At 39.8% G+C, this 26,895-nt stretch overlaps 1 protein-coding gene across 4 annotated transcripts; it reads left to right on the forward strand.

Annotated features, from left to right (window-relative positions):
• Window positions 1–11,733: 11,733 nt before the first annotated feature.
• On the forward strand, window positions 11,734–26,424 carry sppl2a (signal peptide peptidase like 2A). Of its 4 annotated transcripts, XM_033626546.2 has the most exons (17): window positions 11,734–11,940; window positions 13,077–13,187; window positions 13,510–13,692; window positions 14,067–14,156; window positions 14,283–14,416; window positions 16,143–16,297; window positions 16,395–16,491; window positions 16,907–17,008; window positions 18,084–18,165; window positions 18,529–18,603; window positions 19,034–19,090; window positions 20,278–20,331; window positions 21,626–21,725; window positions 22,343–22,423; window positions 22,771–22,931; window positions 25,226–25,259; window positions 25,956–26,424. In XM_033626546.2, the coding sequence occupies exons 1-17, from the start codon at window positions 11,887–11,889 to the stop codon at window positions 25,994–25,996; spliced, it is 1,611 nt and encodes a 536-aa protein (XP_033482437.1). In that variant the 5' UTR covers window positions 11,734–11,886; the 3' UTR covers window positions 25,997–26,424. The 4 variants fall into 4 exon arrangements, with proteins under 4 accessions (XP_033482437.1, XP_033482447.1, XP_033482456.1 ...); XM_033626556.2 differs by lacking the exon at window positions 25,226–25,259; XM_033626565.2 differs by lacking the exon at window positions 20,278–20,331.
• The last annotated feature ends 471 nt before the right edge of the window (window positions 26,425–26,895 follow it).

Consider the following 26,895-nt stretch of genomic DNA (forward strand, 5'->3'; position numbering starts at 1 on the left):
ATGATATTGATTTATAAGGCATGACTCAGCATTTATTTATTTATCTATCTGTAGTTGACACAAAACAATATTTCAGTCACATTTTTAGTAATTAGCACACACACACTTTCCAAGCCAGCCCAACTTATAAAAAAAATATAATTTTAATTGGTTTGCTGTGTTTCTTATTCTTAAAAATGTGTCCAGTGTTGCTTGATATAGTGTAATAGCGTGTTATTTTTCCACTCTCCCTCAGCTCAATTCAATTCGATTCAATATAATTTTATTCATTCATTTATTTATTTCTTGTTCCAGAGAATACTTCAAATTACAGTAACACTAAGTACAGTAACCACAATTTTAACGATACACAACCACACAACCAGTGGGTTCCCTAAGTCAGGGTCACTTACTAGGCCAATTTTAGACAATAGAGTATTAAATATCTGGCAAAATATACAAATATGCCAGACAAAAGTGTTTTCAAGGAGCTAAAGCAAAACCAGTGCCCAATAGAGTAACAACAGGAGTAAGATAAGTTCAAGAGTTACTAAAAAATAAACTAAAATGATTTGAAAAAACAAACTGCTTGATAATGAATGTTATATTGAATATGAAATAACAATGAGAAGTAGTATTGCACATGATTGAGAAAATGATATTGCACTTTTGCTTCTGCTTCCTGTTTCCTGGGTGCCATCATGGATGGGGGTTAATGGAAGGTGATCAAGGGTTCTGTCAGCTCCATCTGCATCAGCAGGCACCAACATGGCTGCTTGATCGGACTTAGTCTTTGTTATAATTCCAATACTTGCAAACTAAACACAGGCCTACTCAATTTAGTTTATGGTGTATTGTTCACATTGTCAGAGAAAATTATGAAGTCCACTCATAAATCATTAAAAAAGTCTTTCCCTATATCCTGCTTAAATGTTGACTGTATAGGCTACAAATTTTACATATTCTGTGTTGACATATTTGAGGTCCCTCTTTTTATCAGGTTATATGAATACACTGTTGGAATAGCCTTTTCACATTGTCTCAATTTTGTGTTGAGAGTGTGTGCAAAATCGTGAACATAATACATCATTAATATACTATGTTTATTTTGGTTCACTATTACGTTGTGTCTTACCATTCCTCTTATCTCTGGCTTTTTATGGTCAGATTCCACACCTTGTATGGTAGCCTCGGCCACCAGTGTGTGAATGAGTGACTGTGACTCATAGTGTAAAAACCACATTGAGTGGTTGGATGACTAGAAAGGTGCTATACAAGGTCCAATTACCCCATTATATCTTGTTTGGTTTTGTCCACAAAAACCAAAGTGCAAAAATGTCTACTCACGGTTTTACAGGGGTTATTTGCTGGACTATGTCTTGGACTGGAGCAGTTGCAGGCAACCAGTTTAGACTCCAGGAGATTACTGGTCTTGGCCAAAAAATAGTCCGGACAATTGTTGTCACACTTTGGTTTTTGTACCGAATTAACAAATGAGATATAGCATGTTAAAGTAAGCTTTGGAGGTGCTGGTAGGTGGGATTTGGTGAGTTTGGACAGAGCCAGGTTGTCTGTTTCTCCCAGTTTCCAGTCTTTATGCTGTACTAAGCTAATCGGCTGGTTGCTGTACAAATATAACAGTGGTATGAATCTTCTTTATAACTTGAGGCAAGTAAGTTTATTTCCCAAAATGCTGAACTATTGCTTTAACAATGTCAAACTACAGACCAGAGCTCTGACTGGAAAAATCCTCAAATCTAGTCTTTCATGTGGTGACATGCTACTGTAGTTAACTTATTCATGGCGTAGACAGTAGAGGATCAGCCATGATGGCTAATGACCAAGTGCACCGCTGACTGATCACTGTCATAAAGTAAAATGCTCAGTTAGTGAACATTTTGAGCATGGTGTTTTATTTAAACCTCATATAAAATAAATTGAGACAGTAAAAAAGGAATTACCTTGAAGCATTTAAAATATGTCATGTTCACGTGGATCTTATGTATCATTACAAATGTGTTTCACAGGCAGAGATTTGTCCTCTGACAGCCATCTACTTTCTGTAATTAAATGGTTACAGGGACTCAGTAAATATATCAGAGTTCATCAAAGTGCTGGGCTCTGTTTCCATGGTAATGTGTCACTGAAAGTTAAATGCAGGGTCAAGCCAAGAAAGAGAGGTGGCAGGGATTAATTACTGTACATAGCACATTCCTCCTCCTTATACAGTCTCCTTTAAACACTGTAAATATACAAAAGGAGAAGAGTGACGGCCACAATCAGGCTGTAATTACACAACCAAACCACAAAAGTGTGTGTGAGAAACTGAAATAAAGTGAGGAATCTATGGCCTAGCAAAGGTGAGGTTATTGTTTGATGAATTTCTTAAAGTTATCAGTGTCAGGTTTTGTCTCTTATTCTTATCTTTCTTATTTAAATTCCATTCTACATCTCTGCTTTTAACTTGGAAGCTTCATTTATTCAAAGTAAGGGTAGCTGTTGTCGTTTGTGTGTGTGTGTGTGTGTGTGTGTGTGTGTGTGTGGACGGTGATTTGATTTGGATAAGTAACTGCTTATTTTCCCAAAGGCTGGGTGGTTTGTATGTTTACGTTGGATTTTTTTCTTATTTAAGTATAAAGTAAAACTGCCAGGTGAGGTCATCACTCTTTCCAATCAGTAACACATTTTTGTAGGACCCTGCAAGGACCTGCCACTGTTCTTTTGAAAGCGCAGAAATTGAACAATGATTTAATAAACTTCTGTAAAAACATTGTGAAATTGCAATCAGTGGGACCTGAGATATGCCCTCGATGATTTCATTTTGAGGGACAATTATCCACATTGTTCATGCAAACAAATGTGTTGTTATCACTGATTGGTTTTGTGCCATTGTGATTTTAATGTGCTGTTTGCAGCACTTGAGAAATTAGGACAAGAGACCTTTAAGATGCATGAATGTTATTTTTCTGCTTTCCACACCCCATATATCATCTCATGACCCCTCAAGAACTATCTTGTGACAGGTATTATACAACATGACAGTTTACTATATGTACCCTATGATTATACTGTTTTCTCAACCTTAAATGTTGCCTGAGTTATTGCATTTTTTTCGCAATTAGAGACTGTGTGATTTCAAGGTTTTCTGTATAAACACCAGGATGAGCCACTAAGAGTTATCCTTGGTTATCAGCATCAGTCAGTCGCGAACATTTTTTTTTTTTGTCATAAAGTAAAGTAAAGATGTTGGACGTGTGAAACCCTGGCAAACATCATTTTATTTCACATACCTTCTAACAGGCTATACAGGCAACATTTTTCACTACTTCATAAGAATGTGTGATCGTGGATTTAGTGTTTGTTGGCTTATGAGTTCATTAACTTATAATTTTGTTATTTTAATACTTGGTCCTCTTATTTTGTCTTTTATTTTGCAGAATTTATTTTCATTTCTACGTATTAATGTAATTTGTACACCTCTATATCTGATACGTACACTTGACTTCTAGTTATACTTCTATTTGTATGAACCCTTATGTAAACTACCTTATGAAATGTGCTGTATAAAGTATGACTACTAGTTTGTTTTTACCTGCTGATGTCCGTCTTGTACAAATTTACAATATGATCAGAAATTAAAAATTAAATCCAGTGACATTTTCTCAATGAAAGGGCAAAAAAACAACATTCAACATTTGGATAATAAGAAACTCTGACATTTCTAGACGTATAATGGGGGCGGCAGTAGCTCAGTCCATAGGGACTTGGGTTGGGAACCAGAGGGTCACCTGTTCAAGTCCCCGTCCGGACCAAAATATGGAGTGTGGACTGGTGGCTGGAGAGGTGCCACTTCACCTCCTGGGCACTGCCGAGGTGCCCCTGAGCAAGGCACCGAACCCCCCAACCACTCAGAGCGCCTGTCATGGGCAGCCCACTCTGACATCTCTCCACTTAGTGCATGTATAGGTCCAGTTTGTGCATGTGTGTGTTCGGACCTGTGTGTAATTGACAACAGAGTGAAAAATTGAATTTCCCCTCGGGGATTAATAAAATTAAAAAAATTAAAAAAAAAAAAAAATCTCCCACAATGGACTGACAACTCAGTATATGGTCCTCTTTGATGACCTTGTATGCTTGTTGCAGGATTTGTTTTGATGGGATGGATTAATTTCCCTTGTTCCAATTTAAAAAAGATATTTATGTGGTGTTAAATTCACCGCCAGGAAGGAAGGGAACATGCTGACCCAAAACATGTTGTTACTTGTCACACTGGTCTTCCTGCTTCATTCATCACAAGCCCTTGAAACGAAGTCGTGTCACACAACACGACTCTGTGTTCTCAGTTCACAATTGTGTTTATAAGCTTTAAAAAATACAGGAGAGCTGCTGCTGCTGCTGCTGTTGTTGCTGCTGCTGTTAAATGGTCATATGTCAGTTTGTTTTAGGATGTGATCATATTACCCAAATGCAGTTGTTGCTAATGGTAACATGACCATCACCGTATATACCCACATAACTATATTCCCCACAATCTACTGGCCAGCCACAATTCTGCACACAATTGAAAAACTAAATCCCTCACAGCAGAGCAGCTGTCCTTTTGTGTCATCATCCTAAATTCAGCATGTCTTTCATAATATACGACACAGACAGAGACAAAATGATGATAAAAGGATCACACTTTAGTGTCTCATTCAGTTTAACGTGACTGAAATGCGACAGACATCATTTCAAAGTACACATTCAAGCTTTTCAGTTAATTATTATTATGTCTATGTGGTGACTTGTTGTGCCTCTGTACCAGTGCACCACATTTTGGTGGTAATGAAATTCAGTCTCAAGTGGAAACAGCTTTCAGTCTCAAGAGCCTTGATGTTGGTTGATTGGGTACTGGAAAGTTTGTTTCCTCTTGCTCTGTGTCTGCTAATAAGCACACAAAGTTTGAGTGAGTTGTGTGAATCCGTTGAAAGTTGACTGTATGTGAATGGCTCAAATTTTTCTGCAATGCAATGTACACAAAAACGATTGGCAGATTACCTTGTATCATGACCAGCTTAGTTTTAGCCTCACATGTGTAGAGATGGATGGAGAGAGAATTTCCACAGTGTCTTAGAGTATTTAAAACCACTGTGGATTTATGATGAACCTTTAAAGTCATACATGTTACACAGATGCTGACACCATGTCCCCTTTTGGGAGTCTGGCCTCTTCACGGTCTGCATTTCAAGACTGACGTCATAATGGTTCAAGACGATAACCCCTTTGTAAATGTGCCAAGGTGTGCTTTACGTTCTTTTAATTTACAACTCTATCATCAATATACCAAAATCAGCTGAGTCCATGATCTTTGTCACTTTGCTTGATAATCACTTGACATTCAAACAGTTCTGATTTACTGCTGATACCTAATTTAAATTTTTTTAATACTACCATGCCCCTGAGGCTCCAACATAGTGGTGAACAGGCCTTTCTCACAGCAGACATTTTGGCTTGTTATCGTGGGAAAAGCACAGGTGTTACTAATAATGCTCGCTCTGCTCTATTCAAGTGTCCCAGTGAGAGTAACAATGAGAAAGCTTACAGGATACAAGGATCCAGAATTAAAAGCAGCTAAATGGAATTCAGCCATCATTAATGTCTTTATGTGCACCTGTGTTGTTCCTACTGTGACATGTCAGAATGTCTTTGGTGAAAAAGGCCTATTATCTGAGTTGACTCACAGGAAGCTCTGTTTCCTGTGAGCCTCTCGGTTTTTAATTACCTGTCAGAGATAAGATATGAATTAAGAACACAAACACAAAAATCATTTATTTGACCCTTTAATGTTGTTTATTCACTTTTACTTTTACTTATTCACTTTTACATTTTCCAAAATCTTTGAGGGAGTTCCGGGAGGTCGCCAAAAAAATGGTTTATAGTTTATTTTCATTATTTAATTCACTAGTGAGCCCAATGTGAGTAAGAGTCATAAGACTGACTATTCAATAAGTTTCACTTAATCCGTGGTTATCTCCTCAACTGTAGCTGAAAAATATAGAATTCTGGTCTAAATCATTTAACAACCAAATGGAGGTCCCTGAAGCAAAATCTCATCTGATCTGTGACCTCATCCATCCATCCATTTTCATCCTCTCTTCCGGGGCTGGGTCATGGGGGCAGCAGGCCAAGCAAAGCATCCCAGACGTTCCTCTCCCCAGCAATGCTTTCCAGCTCCTCCTGGGGGACTTCAAAGCATTCCCAGGCCAGATGAGATATGTAATCCCTCTTGGGTGTTCTGGGTCTGCCCCGGGGCCTCCTACCAGTTGGACGTACCTGGAAAACCTCTAATGAGAGGTGCCCATGAGGCATCCTGATCAGATGCCCAAACCACCTCAACAGAACCCTCTCAGCACGAAGGAGCCACAGCTCTACTCTGAGCTCCCTCTGGATGTCTGAGCTACCCACCCTATCTCTAAGGCTGAGCCCAGCCACCCCACGGAGGAAACTCATTTGGCTGTTTGTATCTGTGATGTCATTCTTTCAGTCTCTACCCAGAGCTCATGACCATAGGTCAGGGCTGGGACGTAGATGGACCAGTAAATCAAAAGCCTCCCCTTCCAGCTCAGCTCCCTCTTCTTCATGACAGTCCAGCACAGTGCCCACATCACTGCAGATGCCGCACCCAACCAGCGATCCATATCACGCTCCATTTTACCCTCACACGCGAACAAGACCCTAAGATATTTGAACTCCCTCTCTTGATCTCTGTGACCTCATCTGTATCAATTTAGGGGTCCTTAACATTAAAAAAGGTTGAGAACCACTGAAGCAGTATGTCATCTCTTCAACTGGAACCTTCATTATAGTCCCCTCAGCTTGAAATGTCTGTCCTTTCCTATTATGTGAAAAGCACACAGCAGAGAACGGTTGTGCCATTAGCCTAAAAGGAACATGTTGTTTTCTCTCAGCGGAGAGTTCGACATGAGGGAGAAAACTCTGGCAAGCTTCGATTCTTGGCAAGCAGGGGCATAATGTTCCCTGTGGGGGTAATAAGCATCTGGGGACTTCACCACTTGATTGTCACTGGTTACACTGCTTATACTAATATTTTTTTCTCTATGTGACACACTGAGAATTCAAGCACTTAAAGGAGACTGATCTTTTCTGTTTTCTTCTGTTATCACCACTCCATCATACCACAATCAGGAGCCTCATTTCAGGAGATTCAGGTGCCTCTGTGTTGACAACAATTGAAGAAATCATTAAAAACGTTCTCTCTCAACCTTTCATATATTCAGCATTTTACAGTGAGTCATGTCCAATAAATAGTCAGCCAAATCACATCCCATTTTGTTGTTCTTACATTTCTGTTTTCGTAGTGATTACACAAATAAGATTACAATTATTGAGCTTTACAGGTGCCGGTCGGTGGATTCAGATGCCTTTGGACTCGTCTGTCTTACTAGATGTAGACTGAGGGTATAAGCCTGGATTTTTCAGATGGCATTCTCCTCCCTTTCAGCAATCTGTGTGCTACAAAGATGATTGTGATTGGTTTAGAGAAATACAAACAACCCACAGTTTTTCCCCTCTATACCAGAATGATAGTAATTGCTTCCAGACTTTTCTCTAATGCTGACACAGTGCTGTGGAGATAAGTTCAGCAAGACAATACCTTTGGACAGAGTCAGGCTCTCTGTTTCCCCCTGTTTCTAGTCTTTGTGCTAAGCTAAGCTAAACTAGCTTAGATTAGATAAACTGAGCGGCTGCTGGCCACTATTCTCATCTAGTTTTCTCTGGGAAAGAAAGCGAATGAGCATATTATATGTTTTCACTGATGAAGTTTGTGTTTAATCAGAAGACTTTTCTCTCTGCTCAAGTTTGGTTTTAGTTTTTGTTTACTTGTTTTTGTGTGTGTGGATGTTTTCAAGTTGGTTCGGCAAGTGTTCTGTAGTATTATCTCTGTAGGTTATTTATATGGCTGGAGTACTTTAAATTTCAAGTTGCTTACAAGTCACACAGATGGGCTTTCACAGAATATCATTTTGGAAAAAATGCTAAAGGAATTAATATGATAACAGCAACATTTCTCTGTAACAACTGGTTGTCTTCAGTATAAATTTCAGGTGTTTGTTCTATCTGCTCATTATGTGAACAATTAGGCGAACAGAAGCATGGTGAATAATCTGTTCATCATTGCAACATATTTTTTTTCATTTTTCTGTAGAGGTTTTTTTTTTCTTTGACACTCTGAAACTGCACCCAGAGGGAATCAGCATAAATCAATCTGCCCCACATGGCACCCAAAGATTTCCGCTGGATGTGTGTGAGTGTATGTGTGATTTCTCTACAAATAGACTTGTGCAAATAGACAACATAAAATGCACTGTGATAAATTCCAGCAACATAGATATTCATGTTGTAGTTTCTTAAATCTGAAACAATGTACACTCAAAATGCATTGAAAGCGTCATGACTGTCATCATCTAGCAGCAGTTGTCATGCAGTTAGAGTGTGCCTTGACAGCTTTAGCAAGACAGCAGATTTGAAAGTGGCACATTTAAAGCAAAAAGCCCAGCAGCAGCAGCCGGGTGCTCAGGTCAGGGTCACACAAGGCGAGGCAGCTGCAGTGTTTATCTCAAGTCTTGATGCTGTGAAGCTCCGGGAGTGAGCCAGGAAGTCTCCATGTACGCTTGAAAATCCATTACCATATGGTTAGTTTTAGCTTCTTAATCATGCAGTGACGGCTGTTCAGATCACATTACAGATGGCGTATTGCTAATTAATTTGTATAATGGTGTGGGAGAATTGAAACAGACACAGGTAAGATTCAAATTATTCTGCACGTGCAAGTGGAATTGTAAATTTCTGCAGCCTACTGATATGGGAAATCTACTTTAAATATTGTTTTACACCTAGCCACATATACATACTCGTTGGCATGGTTACTGTGATAGCATGTTTACCCAAATAAACCTTACCATAACATACATCCTGACCCAAATGATGCTTCAAAAAAATCACCGCACTGATAGAAATGGTCTGTGTGTGTGTGTGTGTGTGTGTGTGTGTGTGTGTGTGTGTGTGTGTGTGTGTGCGTGCACATGCGAAACTGATGAATTTGAAATAACAGGTTCAACCGTTAAGATTACATCTTGGACGAGTGAGCAGACTGGCTATTAGCTAATTGGTACTGAGGAGAGTATGGGATGGAAACTAAGGGTAGATCACCATTTAAAGCATTTCCGCTTTTTCACCCATGGTCATGTTGAACTGAATGGGTGATTTGCAAGAGTCATACATTAACAGGCTACTCATGCAAAGCTAAAGAGGCAAAGGGCAGAATATGGAGTATTCAGTTAGAAATCATAAGCAGTGGCATGAGTGCACAGTGTGTGGAAAAACAAACCATTCAAATAATACTCAACACTGCAACCCCTCGAGTACCATCAAGTGATTCTTGATTCTGATGGCTTACTAAACGGGTCTACCAAGCACAGGCCCCAGGGCCTAAAGTTTTATGGTCCCATCCGGCCTTCATCTGCAAAATGTCACTCAAATTAAAACATACTGACCAGCAAGAGACTCAAATTGACTGCAAAGAGATGCAAAGGAACTGTGAAGACCCACAAAAATACCTAAAGAGATGCAAATGAACTTTAAACTGACCCAAAAGAACTACAAAAATGGGCAAAACCTCAACTAAGACACACAAAATGACTACAAACATACTTAAAACAGCCACAAAGAGACACAAAATGACTATGAAGGGAATCAAAACAACAACAAAAAAGACAAGATTACTTCAAAGAGACACAAAATGATCTGTTGTTTTCAGATTTGGCTTTGGGGCGGGACATTCAACTTTAAATGGTCATATTCTGTGTCTATTTTGAATACCCTCAGAACCCCAAAACTTGCAAGTGGGTGTTAAAGCCATGTTTTCTTTGAAAATCTCCAAAATCACACCATTAATCAAAGAAACTGTGAAATATGGTTATTTATGGTGGAGTGTTACGGCTGTGTATTTGTTCTGTGCTGCTGTCCCTTTTTCCCTCCCTTGTAGATCTGCTCAGTGCTGCTCAGGCAGCTGTATGGGGTGAACAAAACTCCAAACACTGACCCATAATGATCACATGAACACTATTAAAACAATCAAATCCATGGGATTTATTAGAATGGAAAACAAGTAGACAAGACAACAAAAATCCCACGGTGAGAGGCAGCAGGACCAGCAGTCCCTACACCAGAGCCTCTCCCCTCTGCTGCTGGCACAGGAGCTCTTAAGCACCTCCTCTATGTCAGGTAATGCAGCACACCTGAGCAGATCTACAAGGGAGGGAAAAAGGGAAAGCAGCACAGAACACATACACAGCCGTAACATGGAGGGAGGGTCATGCATTTTACCCCAGTCACTCAGGGAGGCTCAAAGAAATATATGTGAAGCTCTGGGGACTAGAGCTGGGCGATATAATGACTATGTAGTACGATCAATATACTTTCAAGCATAATATAGGCCAGATTTTGACAATACCTTTGATATCAATATAGGGTCAAGTTGCGTTACACAACACCAGTCCTCCAGAAAGTTATGCCAATGTGCATCTCTGCTCTCACATGCTCAGCTATGCACAGCTACTCTGTTTAATCTGTCTGTTAATTAGTCTACAGTGCCACATTGGACTACATGTTGCATGAACTATGCTAAATCAGTTTGTGAGATGAATTAAATTAGCGCAATAGCACATGTGCAACCCAGTGCTGCGCTGCATGTGTGGGAGACAGAGCAGCTTTATTGTGTCAGGTGAGCATTTGTTTGCTAGTTTGTGTGTGAGGTGGATCATAGCACACCGCTGTTCTTCTTGGTAGTTGTAGTCTATTGTGTGACACTGAGACAGCACCTGGATGAAGGCAACAGATGTGTGTTGTTTTTTTGTTTCTTTTTTAAATGCAGTAAGAGCACAGACATTTCATATACAAGACGTATATAATGCAGACAAAATGTCTCTTGTTCCTTCCCTCCCTCTGTTGATGCTGTGTGCATAAATAAGATTAATAGCCTAAATAAATAAAACTATTTGAATTATTTTCCAGTGCTGGATTCATTTGAAAGGCCAGGGAAAATGACTTTCTACTCCCCCCTCAAAAATTTTTACATGTGTTAAACTACAATAGATTTAGGCCTACTTGATACTTTATAGGCCTACTCATGCTATAGTTTTGCTTTTAAACCTCTGCAGCTCCAGTGCTATGTGCAAAGCATTAATATATAGGCCTTATATAAATTTTCATTTACATGTTGTGCAGCTGCGCATTTTCAAACAGGGAAACCAATTTCCTGACTTTGCATTTTATTTTAATCACAGTCTGTTTTTATAAAAGTGTTGTGACATCTCAGATGTGGCTTGCAAGATGTGGCATGTTGCCCATTGCTTAGGAAACACTGAAATACATATCATGTGTTGCCATTCATCCTGAAAATACAGAGATATGAATTTCTGTCCATATCGTCCAGCTTTACTGGGGACAGCCATGATATTAAAAAAACACCCCTGCTCTGAGAAGTAAATAACAGTCCCTTATATTGAGGCTGTGATACTTAAAGCCGGTTGTGCTAAAAAATATTAATTTAATTTTACATGTGAGTGTATGACTTGTGTTGCTGCTTTCACCTCTGTATTATTTTAAGTCGTTTAATGGAGAGTGTATCTGTTGCTGCTGTAGACGCTGTTGGGTGAAACAGAAACCAATGGGTCAGCGTGTCATGTGTCACGAGCCAATACAGGAAGTACCTGGCAGCTACTGGCAAGCTAAACAATAGCAATGAAGATACGAGTAACTTAGCGAATAAAAAAGTGTCTCCGTACCATATACAAGTCAATTAATGCGGATGCCACCGAACTACGTAAGAAAACGAATGTTACCAAAATGGAGAGAGCTGTCGGGATCATCATTTTGTCGCTCATTTTCTTGGCATCGCAGGTAAGTTGATGGACGATAGTAACAGAAACTAAACTGGGTATGCGTCAGCATCAAACGGGCCTGATAGTTGAACTTGTATCGTCGAAAAACAAGTCAGCTATCCCTGCTGTTGACTGTCCAAACTATATTCTTATGATGTAGTCAACACACTGTGCTAATATGTGTAGCAGAAGCGCCGTGTTGTCCGGTACACAACGAGACAAATGACTGCTGTCAGTGAGCTAGCGTTAGCTTCAGCGCTAGCATCAGCTAGTGTGGTTCAAGCTTGGAAAATGAATGTATGTGTTGAATTAATGTGAAATGTTGGGGAAGACGTTAACGTGGGGAACAGTTTCCAGAACTATAGTTAAATTACGCTGTTAAAATCTAATTTAGCTAATTTAACGTTACACAGAAGTGAAACTCGTGGGCAGGCTGAGGGTGATTTCCCTGACGTCCCTGAACGTCACCAACAAGGAAGTGTTTATATCAGGAATGAGGACAGATTTATTGATCACTGAGAAATTTAATGATCACAGTACAGTCTTTGGACAGTGTTTGGTTACCACTTGGGATACAAACTATCATGGGAAAAGAACTGATAAAGGAAAACAAAAGTCTTCTGCAAGCTTTAAATGACTTCAAGTCAGGCTGGTCTATATAACATTTCAGTTTGCATGGATTTGTTGTTTTAAAAGTGAAATGACAGCATATAAAGGAATATGTGGCAGTGTTAGGGCTGGATCTAACTTTACATAAAATATAGCCATGGAAACGATTATGAAACAATGTCTCAGAACACTACAATGTTTTAAATACATTAGATTTAACCCAGTATCAATTTAGAGCAATTTGTTTGACTCCTAAAATATAAGCATTATATATTTGAGACAAATCGTCTCATGTTGTGGACTTGTGGACATGAGTTGTAAGCAGGTTAACAATCAACAGGTTTTTTTTTTCTTTTTCACATATGGTTTAATTTGAATGATTTTTAGTGGTGCCGTTAATCTGCTGTTTTCTGTCCACTCCTTTGCCCAACACAGTGTCTTAGTTTGATTCATTAATTTCATCTTACATTGTTTGGTCCGGTTAAGATATTTTCTTCACTTTTGAGTTTATGTGGAGCTTAAGAGATTAATATTTCTTCCCAACAGATAAACTGCCAAGAGGCGATCTTGCACATCTCAAATGGAAGTACAGAAAAGGAGTACTGCATCGTCTACAACCATTCCTGGACCCCCCTGTCACAAACCCTTGATGCTGCTGTAAGTTTTTCAAACCTTTTTAGTTTCTGATTTGGACTTATTAGTATCAGAACAGTAAAGTACAAGTAACCCTGACTTTTATTGATATCTTAAGTCATTTGTTCTATTTTCTGTCTTTTTTTGTCTATTTTTAAATGTTTTTTTCTATGTTTCTGACATCAGGACAGAAATGGACGATGCCAATGTGTGCCATAGTTGAACTTAAAAATGTCACTTGATCCTGTATTTACAACCTGGTGGCTGCCTGGTTTACCACTCTGGTTAATGCAGAACTGCACTTTAACATTTGCAGTTTAATCACTTATTGTCTTCACTTTTCCAGTTGCAGTATCCACTGGTGAATCTGACATCCACTCTGCTGTGTAATAGCTCTGGGGTCAGTCCAGATGTGGTGAAGGACAAAGCAATCGTGGTGATGAGGGGGGACTGTGATTTCAGCCAGAAAGCTATGGTTGCTCAAAGCCTTGGAGCGACAACTTTGCTCATTGCTAGCACCAAATTATTGGTAGGACATTTACATCAATCTGTGTTTTGTTTGTAGACATACAGGGATGTGATTTGACATTTAACTGATCATGATAACAGTGTCAGGATTTCCTAATGTCACTTATAAGACACACATGCAGAAGTGATTCATAAAAAAGGGAAGTGATCCACCAGTGGTGCAGATGTGGGGACTTCCATCGAAATATATATTTTCCATGGAAAACAAATTTTCTTGTTTCCCGTCATCATGATCGGTTTCATGCATCATCTTTTCTATGCCTACTTGACAATATATTACACAATAAGTTACTCACTGAAGGCCAGATAAGACACTTCCTTAAGTCTTATCAACTGTATTTGTAAAAATCTCTTGTGTACTTCTTGTTTCTTCAGATCACGCCATCAGCCAATGACTCTGAATATGCAAAGGTCCATATTCCTCTGGCTCTTATGAGGCACAGGGACTTTCTTGAAGCAAAGCAGGTCAGCTGGTCTTTACTTTTTCTGCTGATACTGAATTTGGTCTTGCCACCCCTTTTATAAAGTTCATTTTGATGAAAGTCAAACTTGATGCAACATTAAATGTTTATGCTATTTGTTTGTCCTCAGGTGTTTGGTGAAGACATGCAGGTGAAGCTCTATGCTCCACCTCACTCAAAGATTGATGCAAGCATCGGAGTCATGCTGCTGATTGCCATCATCACGGTCGCCTTGGGCGGCTACTGGAGCGGGGCCTGTGAGAGGTGTGATATTACAGCATCAGCTTCACATACAGAGCAGTATCTGTTAGGGGTGTAACGGTACACAAAAATCTCGGTTCGGTATGTACCTCGGTACACAAGTCATGGTTCGGTTTTTTCGGTACAGTAATGAAAAAATAGACAACTATTAAATATCTTTTACTTATTGGTAACCTTAATAAAACATACCACCACAGCAGTTAACTCTTTTTACACAATTTTTGAATGAAACAAATATATATATAAAATCCTGCTTTTTCACATTGTTTGAATGAAAATAGAAATATAAAAGTGAAAAATAAAATCCTGCTGTTTTTTTAACACATTTTTTGAATGAAAAATATAAAAATAAATTTCTGCTTTAACAGTTTTACTCAATTAAAATAAAAAGTATAGTGCAGCTGGTCAGCTTTAAAGCCTGCTCAGATTCAGTTTTACTAGGAACTTACTTAGCTTTCCCACTTTGTTAAAGTGCAGTAAACAAAACATGCTTATATCTAAAGTGCAGCTTAAACAATTTTACTCAACTCCAATGGCGTTGATTATTTCTTTAGCGTGATGGTCAGGGAAACGCTCTCTCTTTTTAAATGACGACGATATCGTAGTTTGCACCAGATTGCTTTTTCTAGTTGTGCCGGTTAATGTTCAAACTCGGGTGGTGTCGCTTTAGATGCGTTAGCATGTTAGACGTGTTTCCAAGTACATACCGACCGCTGTTCTGCAGTGTTGGCACACTGCTTTTGTCTTGTCCACTTGTTTATTTCCATCTTCGTATTTTACCCTGAAACCAAAGTGTTCCCAAACGGAGGACTTAAGGTTTGCGGGTGGGTCTTCAGATTCGTCAGGCTCACTTGCCATGTTGTCAAAATGTGAGAATGCGCTGCACAAAGTGAAAGCGGAGATTTACGGTCGGACTCGGTCCGTCACTCAATTATGACCGTCGGGGAACTAGATATTTTAAATGGTTCGGCTCGCAAAAACGGAATTAAAATAAAACAAAATAAAATAAAATAATATCCTGCGCCCAATAATTCGGTACAGGGTCGTGCCGAACCGAAAGTTGCGTACCGAACGGTTCGACACAAATACATGTACCGTTACGGCCCTAGTATCTGTAAATTTTGATTAAATCAAACTAGAGAACATATTAGATTAATGTATAATTCCGGCGTAGCAGTCCCTCCAGGATTTTGCAGGGTTTTTTTGGGATTGTTGTGGCCTAAAATTTAACAGCAGCTTTTCTAAAAAAAAAAAAAAATTCTCAGACTGTTTTGCAGTAGAAAAGTGTTCCATCACAACATTGCATGCGGTGCAAAGCTGTTGACTTCAGCTTTCGGGCAGAATATTGGGGAATTTCCTTGCACGCTCATTAGCAGTAATTTTTTGTTGGTATATGCGAGTGTGTTATTGTCCACATGTCTGCATCTTTACCACCAGAAACATGAAGTGAGTTTGATGATGCGAGAGACTACAGTAGTTGCAATCGTGACATTGCAGCATTCTGAAGGGGCTGATTGTTAGAATATGTTTTTAACATACAGTTGATGGCATTGTCAACAAGCAATACATACAGTACTTAACCAAAGGTTATATTTATCGTGGTGCTATTATATCAGATTGCATTCAGTTGTACGGTCCACCCCCTGTTTTTTCCAAGAACCACCAGTTTTATAAACAATGAGCCTAAAATACATACAAAAATAGTTAAATGTTTTTCTGTTTGTGGCAGAGACCGGTTGAATGGTGGTGCGGCGGGGGGAGGAGGGGGAGAGAGCAAAGCAGACAGCGGAGAGCTCTCCCTGTACTCTCCTCTCAAAGTGGTCATCTTTGTTGCCCTGATGTGTGGGATGCTGGTCCTCATGTACTTCTTCTACAACATCCTTGGTGAGTGAGTGAGACAAAAAACAGGTCTTGTGTTCTCCAAAGTAGTAATTATATCTTGATTTATGTTAATGTGATTTGTGTTTCGTTTTCCCCCAAGTTTACGTCATCATTGCTATATTCTGCCTGGCGTCTGCCTCTGCACTGTTCAGCTGTCTAGATGCAGTGTTGGAAAAAATTGGTTGTGCCGCTGGGAGGTATGGGCATTACTCTTTCAAAAAAAGTTTACACACACACGCACACACATTCCACCATTGTTGGGCAAGTATATAAGCGATAATGGTGTTATTTAAGACCAGCAGACAGTGTTATTTCTTTACAAAAATTGGTAACATAGCAATAACAATGTCAGCCTGAACAGATGTGTGCCAATACTACCTGAAAACAGCTCAGTATATGTGAATATGTGTGAATGTTTTACCATTTTCTTGGTTTCTCCATAAATACTGTAACTTTTTCCCAGTCTAAACAAGACAGAGGTTGTGGTCACAGTGGGAGGATGTGAAACAGATCTGTTTGTGTTAACATGTCTGTCTCTGAATCACTCCCTACCAGACAAGCCTCAAGTGCCAAAAGTCTCTGTTTATTATTATTGTCTGTGTCTTTTTCTAGATTCTCTATCCGAAATTGCAACCTCTCAGTGAGGTCTCTCATTCTGGCTAGTGTGTGCATAGGCATTGCCGTGGTCTGGGGGGTCTACAGGAATGAAGACAGGTACTGTGAGGGCAAACAAGCACACAAAACACACAACCATAATCCTGTTTGTTTCACTCTCACACTCAGACATGGCTGCGCTCCCACCACAGGGTACTGTTTGGGTGGTGAAGCAGGAAAAGCTTATTGGTCAGAAAAATCTCTACTAAACACAGCAGCAGCAGTGTTTCAAACATTACATTACCCCAGCCAGTGTTATTTGTTAAAGCTTTGTATATTTAAAGCCAAATGTGAACTCGCCAGAAAGACTGCAGGGCTTTTTATTCCTGTCCATCACCATGGAAGCAGGTATGAAGGACATTATGTCTCAATGGTGACACATACTTTTGACTGCAGTAATAAACGTAGGAGCATGGTGCTGTGTGAATATTGATGAAAACATATTTTAAGATACAGAATAAATATGTCTTCTATGAAATTTGAAGGATGACTTATGTTTCGGTAAGCAAACATCTAAATTATATATTAATAATAAATGATAATGTAATCAGTGATGTTCAATGTGTTGTGTTAACAGGATTATTGCAACTCAAGTACCTTATGTGTGTCAGTGTTACTAGAATTTACACAATATGACAGCTTAGTCTGAGTTTGTGAATGTAAAAGTCAACAACATTATAAATTAAAGTTTCATGGTAAGTCATCAAACATATGGCTGCAAAATCAGTCGTCGTCCATTTATGTTGCTCTCGACTTTGTGTCATGAGTCATAGCAGAAATTATTTGTAATTGGGGTGCTGGTGGCTTGGTGGATAGAGCAGGCGCCCCATGTACAAGGCTCTTGCCGCAGCGGCCCGGGCTCGAGTCCAGCCTGTGGCCCTTTGCTGCATGTCATCCCCTTTCTCTCTCCCCCTTTCACACTTAGCTGTGCTGTCCATTAACGGCAAAAAAGGCCCCAAAAAATATCTTAAAAAAAAAAGAAAGAACGAAAGAAAGTATTTGTAATAGTGTGTAACTTCATGCGTTTCCCTTGTGTGCTGTATCCTTATATAGAGCTAGACTGCTCTTGTTGAAGTTAAAAATGCAAATGCTGAGGTTAAAACACAAGGTAAAAGAGCTTTTCATGTCCCTGTAGATGGATATGGATCTTGCAGGACCTCCTTGGCATTGCTTTCTGCCTCAACTTCATGAAGACCATTTCACTGTCCAACTTCAAGGTAACTCTTAACAGCCCTTCGTCTCTGAGAATCACACTCTCTTCTTTCATTATTCTATCTTTACTTACTCCAGGGGATGTTTTGTTTGTACTTTGTTAGGCATAATGACTACTTGTACTCTCAATTTTATACCTATTGAAATGTATTTTTATATTCATTGTCCTCTGCCAGTAGTATGTTACGCACTGTCCCATTGGCCGAGATCTTGTTATCTTTGCATCTGCAACAGACGACAGACTTCTACACATTTACCATCACAAGCAATGCATGCAATCCTGATAAAGCAGTGGAATGTTAAAATATATATTTCCCCAATTTTATCAGTGCTGGAATCAGTCTGTGATTTTCCTCATATTTGCACAGATCTGTGTGATTCTACTGAGCCTCCTGCTTGTGTATGACGTCTTCTTCGTTTTCATCACTCCTTTCTTCACCAAGGTACGAGTACATTTATTTATTTTGTCATTATTTGTTTTTTTTTCTCAGGCCTGGAATGGTAGGGTTTTTCGCATACTTAACTGCTACTGATTTACCCCATGATTCCCAAGCGCGGCACCGCTGCTGCTCACCGCTCCCTCAGGGGATGGGTCAAATGCGGAGAACAAATTTCACACACTCATGTGTGTGACAATCAGTGGGACTTGAACTTAAAGTGTGTTGGCACTGAGTTAACATTTTACCCATGTACACAAGCTTAATTTAAGTGAAGAAGTGATGATTTGCAAGGGAAACATGCACACGACTACATACAGATGCTAGTATCATGTGATATTTTTGCAGCGTTGGTGTTTCAGTGTGATGCATGATGGTTTTACAAATGGATAAGTAACATGATATGAATGCTCAGCATCTCTTTCTCTATCTACAGAATGGAGTCAGCATTATGGTGCAGGTTGCCCTGGGCCCAGATGCATCTGGAGAGAAGGTAAGTCTCACTGCATCACCTCCTACCTTGAAGGGGAACTCCACCAATTGTAAAAAATCTCAAAGTCCACATTAATTCTTTGATTAATTCATTTACTAGTTTGAATATCTAGATTTACAACAGAAATGAATGAATGCTTTATGTTTGTTCGCATCATTGTTAAAACATTTTTTGAAACCAGCTCAGGCACTTTGTACTGACCTAGAATTGTTTTTGAGTGCTGATTGCCCAAACTTGTTTGCTTAGGCCCCGTTTATACGACAACGATTTCAACTGAAAACGGTAAATTTTAGTTGCGTTTGGCTGATCGTTGACACGACAGCGGCGTTTTGGGTGCCTGAAAATGCAACGTTTTGAAAACGGGTTCCAGAGTGCAACTTTTTGGAAACGGCAGCGTCTCCGTTGTCATGTCAACTTGAAATATGCAGTTCCTCTGAAAACGGAGACTTTTCGCACATGCGTATTACGGTTCCAGTCACTAGGCATGCTGGCGGTCACAACAACAATGCTAAGCTCTGTTTGTGCTGCTCACCCTGTTGATTTGAAGTGAAGTGTAGATCTGTTACTGTAGCAAATCCACCTCGTCGTCCATCCAGATAAATTTATCTGTACATGCTTTCCCCAGTGTGTCTTCTTTGTTTTGGTATGTAATCACCGCGTTGTAGAGGAAGGCACTTCAGCGCAGGCACATGGCGTTATGCCGTGGTGTTGCTTTGCAAATTTACACTGCCACCCATCGGCCTGGCGTGCATACTACAGCGTTTCCAGTAGATTGTGCGGCTCCGTGTGAACGGGGATCGTTTCAATAACGTCTTCATATAAACGCAGAAGTTTTAAATGCAAAGGACAGACTTTTCCGTTTTTAGAGAAACCGTTGTCATCTAAACAGGGCCTTAATTGGGGGACTAAATACTGAAACATTGTTCTGTGAATAAATAAATTGGTGGAGTACATTTATGTTTAAGAAGAGCAGTGTGTAGGAGTTTGTGAATGTAGGAGTGCTGGAGCCTTATCACCTAAGTCCTGAACAACAAACTAAAAGCTGTGCTTGGTGGAATTCCCCTTCATGTTTGCGCTGGCTTTATTAACATCCTGGCTGATCTGCACTGCTTGTTGTTGATGCCCTACAGGGGAATGATAGACTGATTGACTAACTGTGCGTTGGGGTTGGGTGGGCTCTGTCGTAGACGCAAGGTAACATGGTGGAGGTCCCTGCTGAACCCCAGGCTCCCTCTGAGAAAGTAAGGCTTGACTTGTTAACCTCCCACTCCTTTTCTTAATGCTACAGCTTGAGGTGCGTGGGAAGGGATTGGGGTTGTAGATGTTTAGTCTGACGTAGATTCTCATTTGCAGAATTCCCCTTTTTATAAAGGCTTTCCAGCTATGTGATAAAAATCTGATGAGGAAAGTATCAACCAGATACTCCCACACTGACTATTAAAATGTGGTTAACAGGAGAGATTAAAGAAAGCAAGCAAGTAATAAAAATGCCGTACTTAAGCGGTGACTCAAACGCATTCTTTCAGCCAAATTTAAAAAAATAAATAAATTATATACCGTATGTAGATATAATAAAGTTCTGGATCAATTGTGTTTCATTTTCTCTATTGTGGTCAGCCGCCATATGAAAGCAAGGTACTTGCAGGATACACATATGCTTTTACTGAAACCCCACGCAAAAGGGAAATGTGATGCAAGGGAAAGAAACACCCATGCAGACTCTCATGACGGTCAGGTGATGTGTGCTGATAAGTTACTTGAGTTTGTATTTTGAACTCAGTATTTCTACTCAGGCTGAATCCGTTTAGGAGCAGTGTTCCCATGTTGTTTGTGATTTAATATTCAGGGGGATCAGTTTTTTGTTTGTTTATAGAAAACTTTCTGTACTTATATTTCATCTGAGTAAAACATAGTTTTAGTGTGACCAATGTCAGTGTTTTTGCTCCTCAGTTAGAGGTACCCGGAGGTTTCAGTGAGGAATGTTAAGCCATTAGTGAATAGCTGAAGCAGGGTCTCTCCCAGGATTCCTCCTGGATTTTCTTTTTTCCTGGGAAATGTTACACGAGCAGCATTCCTGTGTACTCACAGCAAAATTGTATTTAGCAGGTTATTGTGTAAAAAGTTCCCATTATATGTTTGTGTGAATTTCTGGAAACAGCAGGTTGTTAATGTCTTGGAGGTTACTTTAAACAAAAAGGTATGTGTTTGCTAACACTTAGCCACTTAAATGAAATCAAAGCAAACGGTCTCAGGTGAAGTTCAAAAACATTCAAAGTAAACTGTTAATTTCCAACACCTGTGGCAAAAAAATTCAAATTAAAATCTGTTGGCATCATATTAATTATATGAACATCAAGACAGAGCATTATGTCAAATTGGGAAAGCCAACAGAAATTAAGTGAATGTAAACAGATGGAGTTAGTACAATACAATGTACAGCGTGCTGTATTAGGTTACATACAGCGTAATAATTCTGCTGTCACACTTGATATCATTGTAAACATATAACGTCATTTTAATGTTTTATTTTCTCAGCTGCCAGTGGTGATGCGTGTCCCGCGGTTCTCAGCTTGGGCTCAGAACCTGTGTGGAATGCAGTTCTCCATTCTGGGTTATGGAGACATTATTGTTCCAGGTGAGGTTAAAGTGTCGCTGTCAGTGTTTAAACTGTTCCTGGTGCATATTTTAAATACAGAAAACAATGGCTGCTGATTACCAGTCAGTTTAGCTACATTATATCAACTCATAGAAACCATAGAGGAAAAGAGGGAAAACCTAAACACATGATGTGCACTGTTCAGTACTTACTTATTTAGTTAAAAAAAAACACACTCCTCTACTTTTCATGGTTGTGGAGTTATTAGTCAGAACATTGTAGGAGGTGGTGGATGCAAGCACAATAGTTGCTCTGTACATTTAACAAACTGTTGTCTGTATCTTAATGACACTCATCCTATCCCACCCTTGTATGACAATATGATATTGCTACACAAAAATATTGCTGTATCAATTTTTCTCCCGCTGCTAATAGAGAAAAATGCAGTCTGGATAAGGTGTGTTATTGAAGTTACTTGCTCGTCTGAATGTCATATGTGTTGCTTTCTTGTTGCTTTAAAAGTACCAAAACCAGCTACATTTAAAAAGCAGAAATACAAATGTCAGCTCTGCCTCTGAGCTAAGAAAGAATAAATAAAGACAAGCATTTGCAGTGTGATGTTTTACTCAACCTCTGCATCCTCATTGGTCCAACAGGTCTCTTGGTGGCCTACTGCAGCAGATTTGATGTTTGGATCAACAGCAGCAAGAAGATTTACTTTGTCTGCTGCTGCATAGGTACATCACAACTCAAATACAATTATGTTATTCATATGTTGTAATTGTAAAGTAACTGAAATTAATCAAAACTAAATATACATCTTATCCCATTTAATGTTAATAGATGTGTAATAGATATGCATATGTCAGAAGATAAATTGTGAGTCTTTTTATACTTAAATGCTGACATGTTTTTGTTTACCACTAGGTGTCTCTAGTCTTTTCTTTTCCCATATTAAGCAGTTTGCTGATAGATTTTCAGTAGATACAAGATGTGATTGTATCTTTGTGTAGTGCAAGTTTTAGGTTTACCTTTTCTGTCTCCCTCTGTGTTTGTTTTTGTCCGTCTCTCCCTCTCCCTGTAGCCTACCTGCTGGGAATGATAGTGACATTTGCTGTGATGCTGCTGACAGGGATGGGCCAGCCCGCCCTACTCTACCTGGTGCCCTTCACCCTGATAACCTCCGCCATAGTGGCTGGGTGCAGGGGAGAGATGAGGCAGTTCTGGAAAGGAACTACCTATGAGGTGAGAGTTCAAAGCACATTAGTGGTACTTCCTGTTGGAGCTTTCCACATTCAGACAGGTTCAGTGTGTTTCTGAGGAACTTCACCGCTCATGTATCTGTGACATAAGATTTTTTTTACCACCAGTTCATGAAGACAAAGTCAACACAGCACTTTTGTAAAGACTGAAGTGCACAGCAAGGCTTACTGCCAAGATGTATGCTCACAATATTTACTAATACGAACAAGGCTTGTGTGCTTCAGTGCCGAGCTGCCTGTGCATAACATAATAAAAGAAGCATCTTACCTGTTCAGCCATGTCCTCGTCAGCCCCGAGGATTTGCTTCCTCATTATTGCAGCCTGTCTGCAGAGCAAGTTTTTTCTTGGTCTGCCATTGTTTTAAACAAAACAGTAAAGAAAAATTTGCCCTTACAAATGCAGCTACATTGTTTGCATCGTTTCCAGTTTGCTGAGCAACTTCCTTTGTCATGCAAGTAAACTTAAAGGAAGCCGGTCGCACCCGACCACCTGTGGCTCTTGCAAGATAAGTTAGTCCACTTACTGAATGGCAGCCTCAAGGGAAATGATCCTAGGCAGTTTTTACCCTGTTCCTTTTAGTGTTTCTTTGCCTGATGTTGAAAATCATGTGAACTAAGTTTTGACTGTGAGTGGTAGTTTGTGTTAATGTTTAAATCTTAGATGCTGCTGCCTTTATTAACTGCATGGTCCACAGCATGAATCAGATATTTATAATCTTATGAGTCAATATAAGAAGAAGTGAAAAATAGAATCTGCAGTTTTTAATTTAGTGATTTTTCTGTTGTTAGGCCTTAGGTTGTGTTTCAAACCTCTTTTGAATCTAACCTTCATTTTACATCACTCGGCTCTCTGCAGTAAGAGGCACTGAGTAAACACTACAGTATGACTACACTGTCATTGCAGGCGTGCTCTTCAGAAATCGCTATTATTCACCCAGTTGTAGTATAGTGACTGACTCCATTCCAGGATGTTCTGTCTTTCAAGAACTCAATGCACAGCAATGAAAGACAGCTGTTATTTACACACTTAGTAGCCTGACATGTGACAGTGTGTGTTACACCCAGTCATTACTATTTGGTGGCATCTCCCACAGTGAGCTAAGGACAGGTTGTGTTATCTGTATTTAAATGCGTCTCAGCTCATATCCAAATATACTGATAAGCCAAACATTAAAACCACTGGCTGGTTAGGTGAATAACATTGATCATCTTGTTACAATGCAATGTTCTCCTGGGAAGCCTTTGGTCCTGGCATTCATGTGGATGCCACTTGACCCACACCACCTATCCAAAGACCATTGCAGAACAAATACATCTTCCCATGGCAACGGCACTCCCTGATTACAGTGGCCTCACCAGCAGGACAATGCACCATGTCACAGTGCGAAACCTCCTCAGGAATGGCCTGGGGAAAGTTACGAAGAGCTCGAGGCGTCAAGCTGGCCTCCACATTCCCCACATCCCAGTCTGATCAAGCATCTGTGAGACATGTCGGTACCACAAAGGTACCCCAGATTGGACTTGGCTCTAACCTGTTGAGGCAGCGACACAGGATCTCAGGGAGGGTGTCTTGTTGTGTCTGGCACCAGGGTGTTGGCGGAGGATCCTTTGAGTGCTGTGGGTCGCGAGGTGAGGTAATAGCACGTCACACAGATGCTCGATCAGATTGGGATCTGGGGAATTTCGAGGCCAGGTCAACGCCCTTCGTATCATTCCCTAGGCCATTCGTGAGCAGTTTTTGCGGTGTGACATGGTGCGTTTTCCTGCTGCAGGGGCCACTGCCATTGGGGAGTGGTGTTGCCATGAGAGGAGTGTGCTTGGTCTGCAACGGTGTTTAGGTGGGTGGAGCACATGAGATGGCATCCACATAAATGTCAGGACTCAAGGTTTCCCAGCAGAACATTGCATTATAACAAAATAATCAATGTTTTGCCAATATTTTGGCTGGTCGGTGTACATAGGTATGTGCATAAGGTTGCATTTAGGATATGGGCCCGATTCACATCCACAACTGGCATGAATTGAATCAAAGGCTGCCTGGAAGTTATGAAATTGACCTACTAACTGTGGTATGTTTGTAGTTAATATACAAAAAAATCCAAAAGTACCTTGCCGGTCCTTATATTTGTCACCCTGAGGTCCTAGTTTCATTGAGGAGTTCTGAGAGAAGGTTGGATGGATGTGTATGGATGTGTGAATATGGTTGTCTTTGTATGTAAGAGACAAAAAAAGGTGTAGGAAAGAGATACACTTCTGACCTGGCTTCATCTTCACCAGGTCTTGGACTCATCCAGGGAACCTTTGTTGTCAGGTGTGCTTCCCTCCAACCCAGATCTCTCCCCTGCATCCCTCCTGCCATGCCATGTTATAGTGTTGCTTACTGCAGTGCCTTATCTTTTCTTGCCAGCTTCTTTTGGACCCCTTCTTTTGACATTTTAACCCCAGATTTCCAGGGTCAATGTGATATTCAAAGAAACAATAGATGTTCTATCTTTTAAAAGACAAAAGAACTTGGAGGACCTGTTTGGACAGTACAGTGTTTTGCATTAACTGACCACTAGGTGTCTCTAGTTGATTGAAAATAATCTATGTCCGATGAGCTTGTCAGTCACACTCCTTGTGTTAAATTCAAGGCCCTGGAATACCATTAACTTCATCTCTTTATTTTTCTGCAGTTTGTTTTATCATTCTCTTTCTCCATTCATCCGTCTTTTCCAACCAGCAGGAATTAATACTTGCATCATTCCATCCTTCATGCAGTCACCAACATGTTCATGTTGCCCTCTGCATGTTGTTGCTTGCAGTAATTGGGATTGGGATGCATTATATCTGTGGTTTGGTGGTATATGGAGAAGGTACCGCTTGTCTGCTGTTGTATATGCAGTACGCATTACAAATTAAAATCCCATCTAAGTGACTGTCTTTCTTTGTCTACCATTTGGTATTTGTTGAACCAAAACATGAAATTAAAAAAATGATTAACTTTTTTCTTTCCTCTTTTCTTTAGAGGGAAGAACTGACTGTTCCGTAGAAGGAGAAAGATGCTGACTTACAATGTTGAAAATGGACCCTACTGCTGGATGCATTTTTTTTTAAATATGACAGTTGCAAAGCAAGGGAAATCATGTAATTGAAGAGATTCTTAAAACAGTATGGGTTCATTTGACTGCTGCGAATAGTTAGAAGGCTAATAAATATTGTGTAGGCTTGTTTAGTGCCTGAGAGGTCAGTTAGGTACATGTTCAGAAAACTGTAATGACTTTGCCTTTGTGATGATTGCATACAACAAAATAATGAGAAAGCACTTTATAATATTCAGCTTGACAAGTTGTTGCATCAGGGGTGGGCTGGGTTTTAAATTACTCATAGCCACAATATGATATACTTTTGATAACTGTTTTTGGGGGTTTCTGTGTAACCTGTTTGTATGACGTGATTTCTTTCATTGCCTTATATTAAAATTATCTTATATTTAATGTTCTTGGATATGTATTACATTCCTTGTTGAAGCTTCAGGGAATAACATCCTCCTGTAGATAAACCACGCATCTCTAGTCAAGCAGTAACTCAGTGTTCTGTTTGGGGGGAAAAAATCAATACAGCTTTTATTAAGTGTATGAACTGAGAGGAAAGACAAGTTTTTTTAAAGGACTTATTGGGGCTTTTATGTTCGGTGAGGTAGCCAGGGGCCAGACAGTGCCAAGCATCAATCAATAAGCTCTTAAAATTAATTCTGCAGCAAAGGAGACTGTGAATGTGAAGAGGAGGAGACAGCTGGCATGATGCCATCTCTGAGAGAGTTAAGAATCATGAAGCAGTCATATGCAGGGTGTCACATCAATGTTTGTGTCTTATAGACTTTAAATAAATGTGATGTGGAATGTAAATTGGTAAAATGCCTTTATCATCCTGAGGAGCACAACCCTACAACCAGCACTCATAAATAT

This window comes from Epinephelus lanceolatus, chromosome 2 (genome assembly GCF_041903045.1).
Source record: "Epinephelus lanceolatus isolate andai-2023 chromosome 2, ASM4190304v1, whole genome shotgun sequence".
Classification (NCBI taxonomy): domain Eukaryota; kingdom Metazoa; phylum Chordata; class Actinopteri; order Perciformes; family Serranidae; genus Epinephelus; species Epinephelus lanceolatus.

Coding starts and splice junctions, on each gene's coding strand:
- sppl2a (XM_033626546.2), top strand. CDS start 11,887: ATGGAGAGAGCTGTCGGGATCATCATTTTGTCGCTCATTTTCTTGGCA. Junction 14,157..14,282: donor ACTTTCTTGAAGCAAAGCAG/GTCAGCTGGTCT, acceptor GTTTGTCCTCAG/GTGTTTGGTGAAGACATGCA. Junction 19,091..20,277: donor CAGATGCATCTGGAGAGAAG/GTAAGTCTCACT, acceptor GCTCTGTCGTAG/ACGCAAGGTAACATGGTGGA.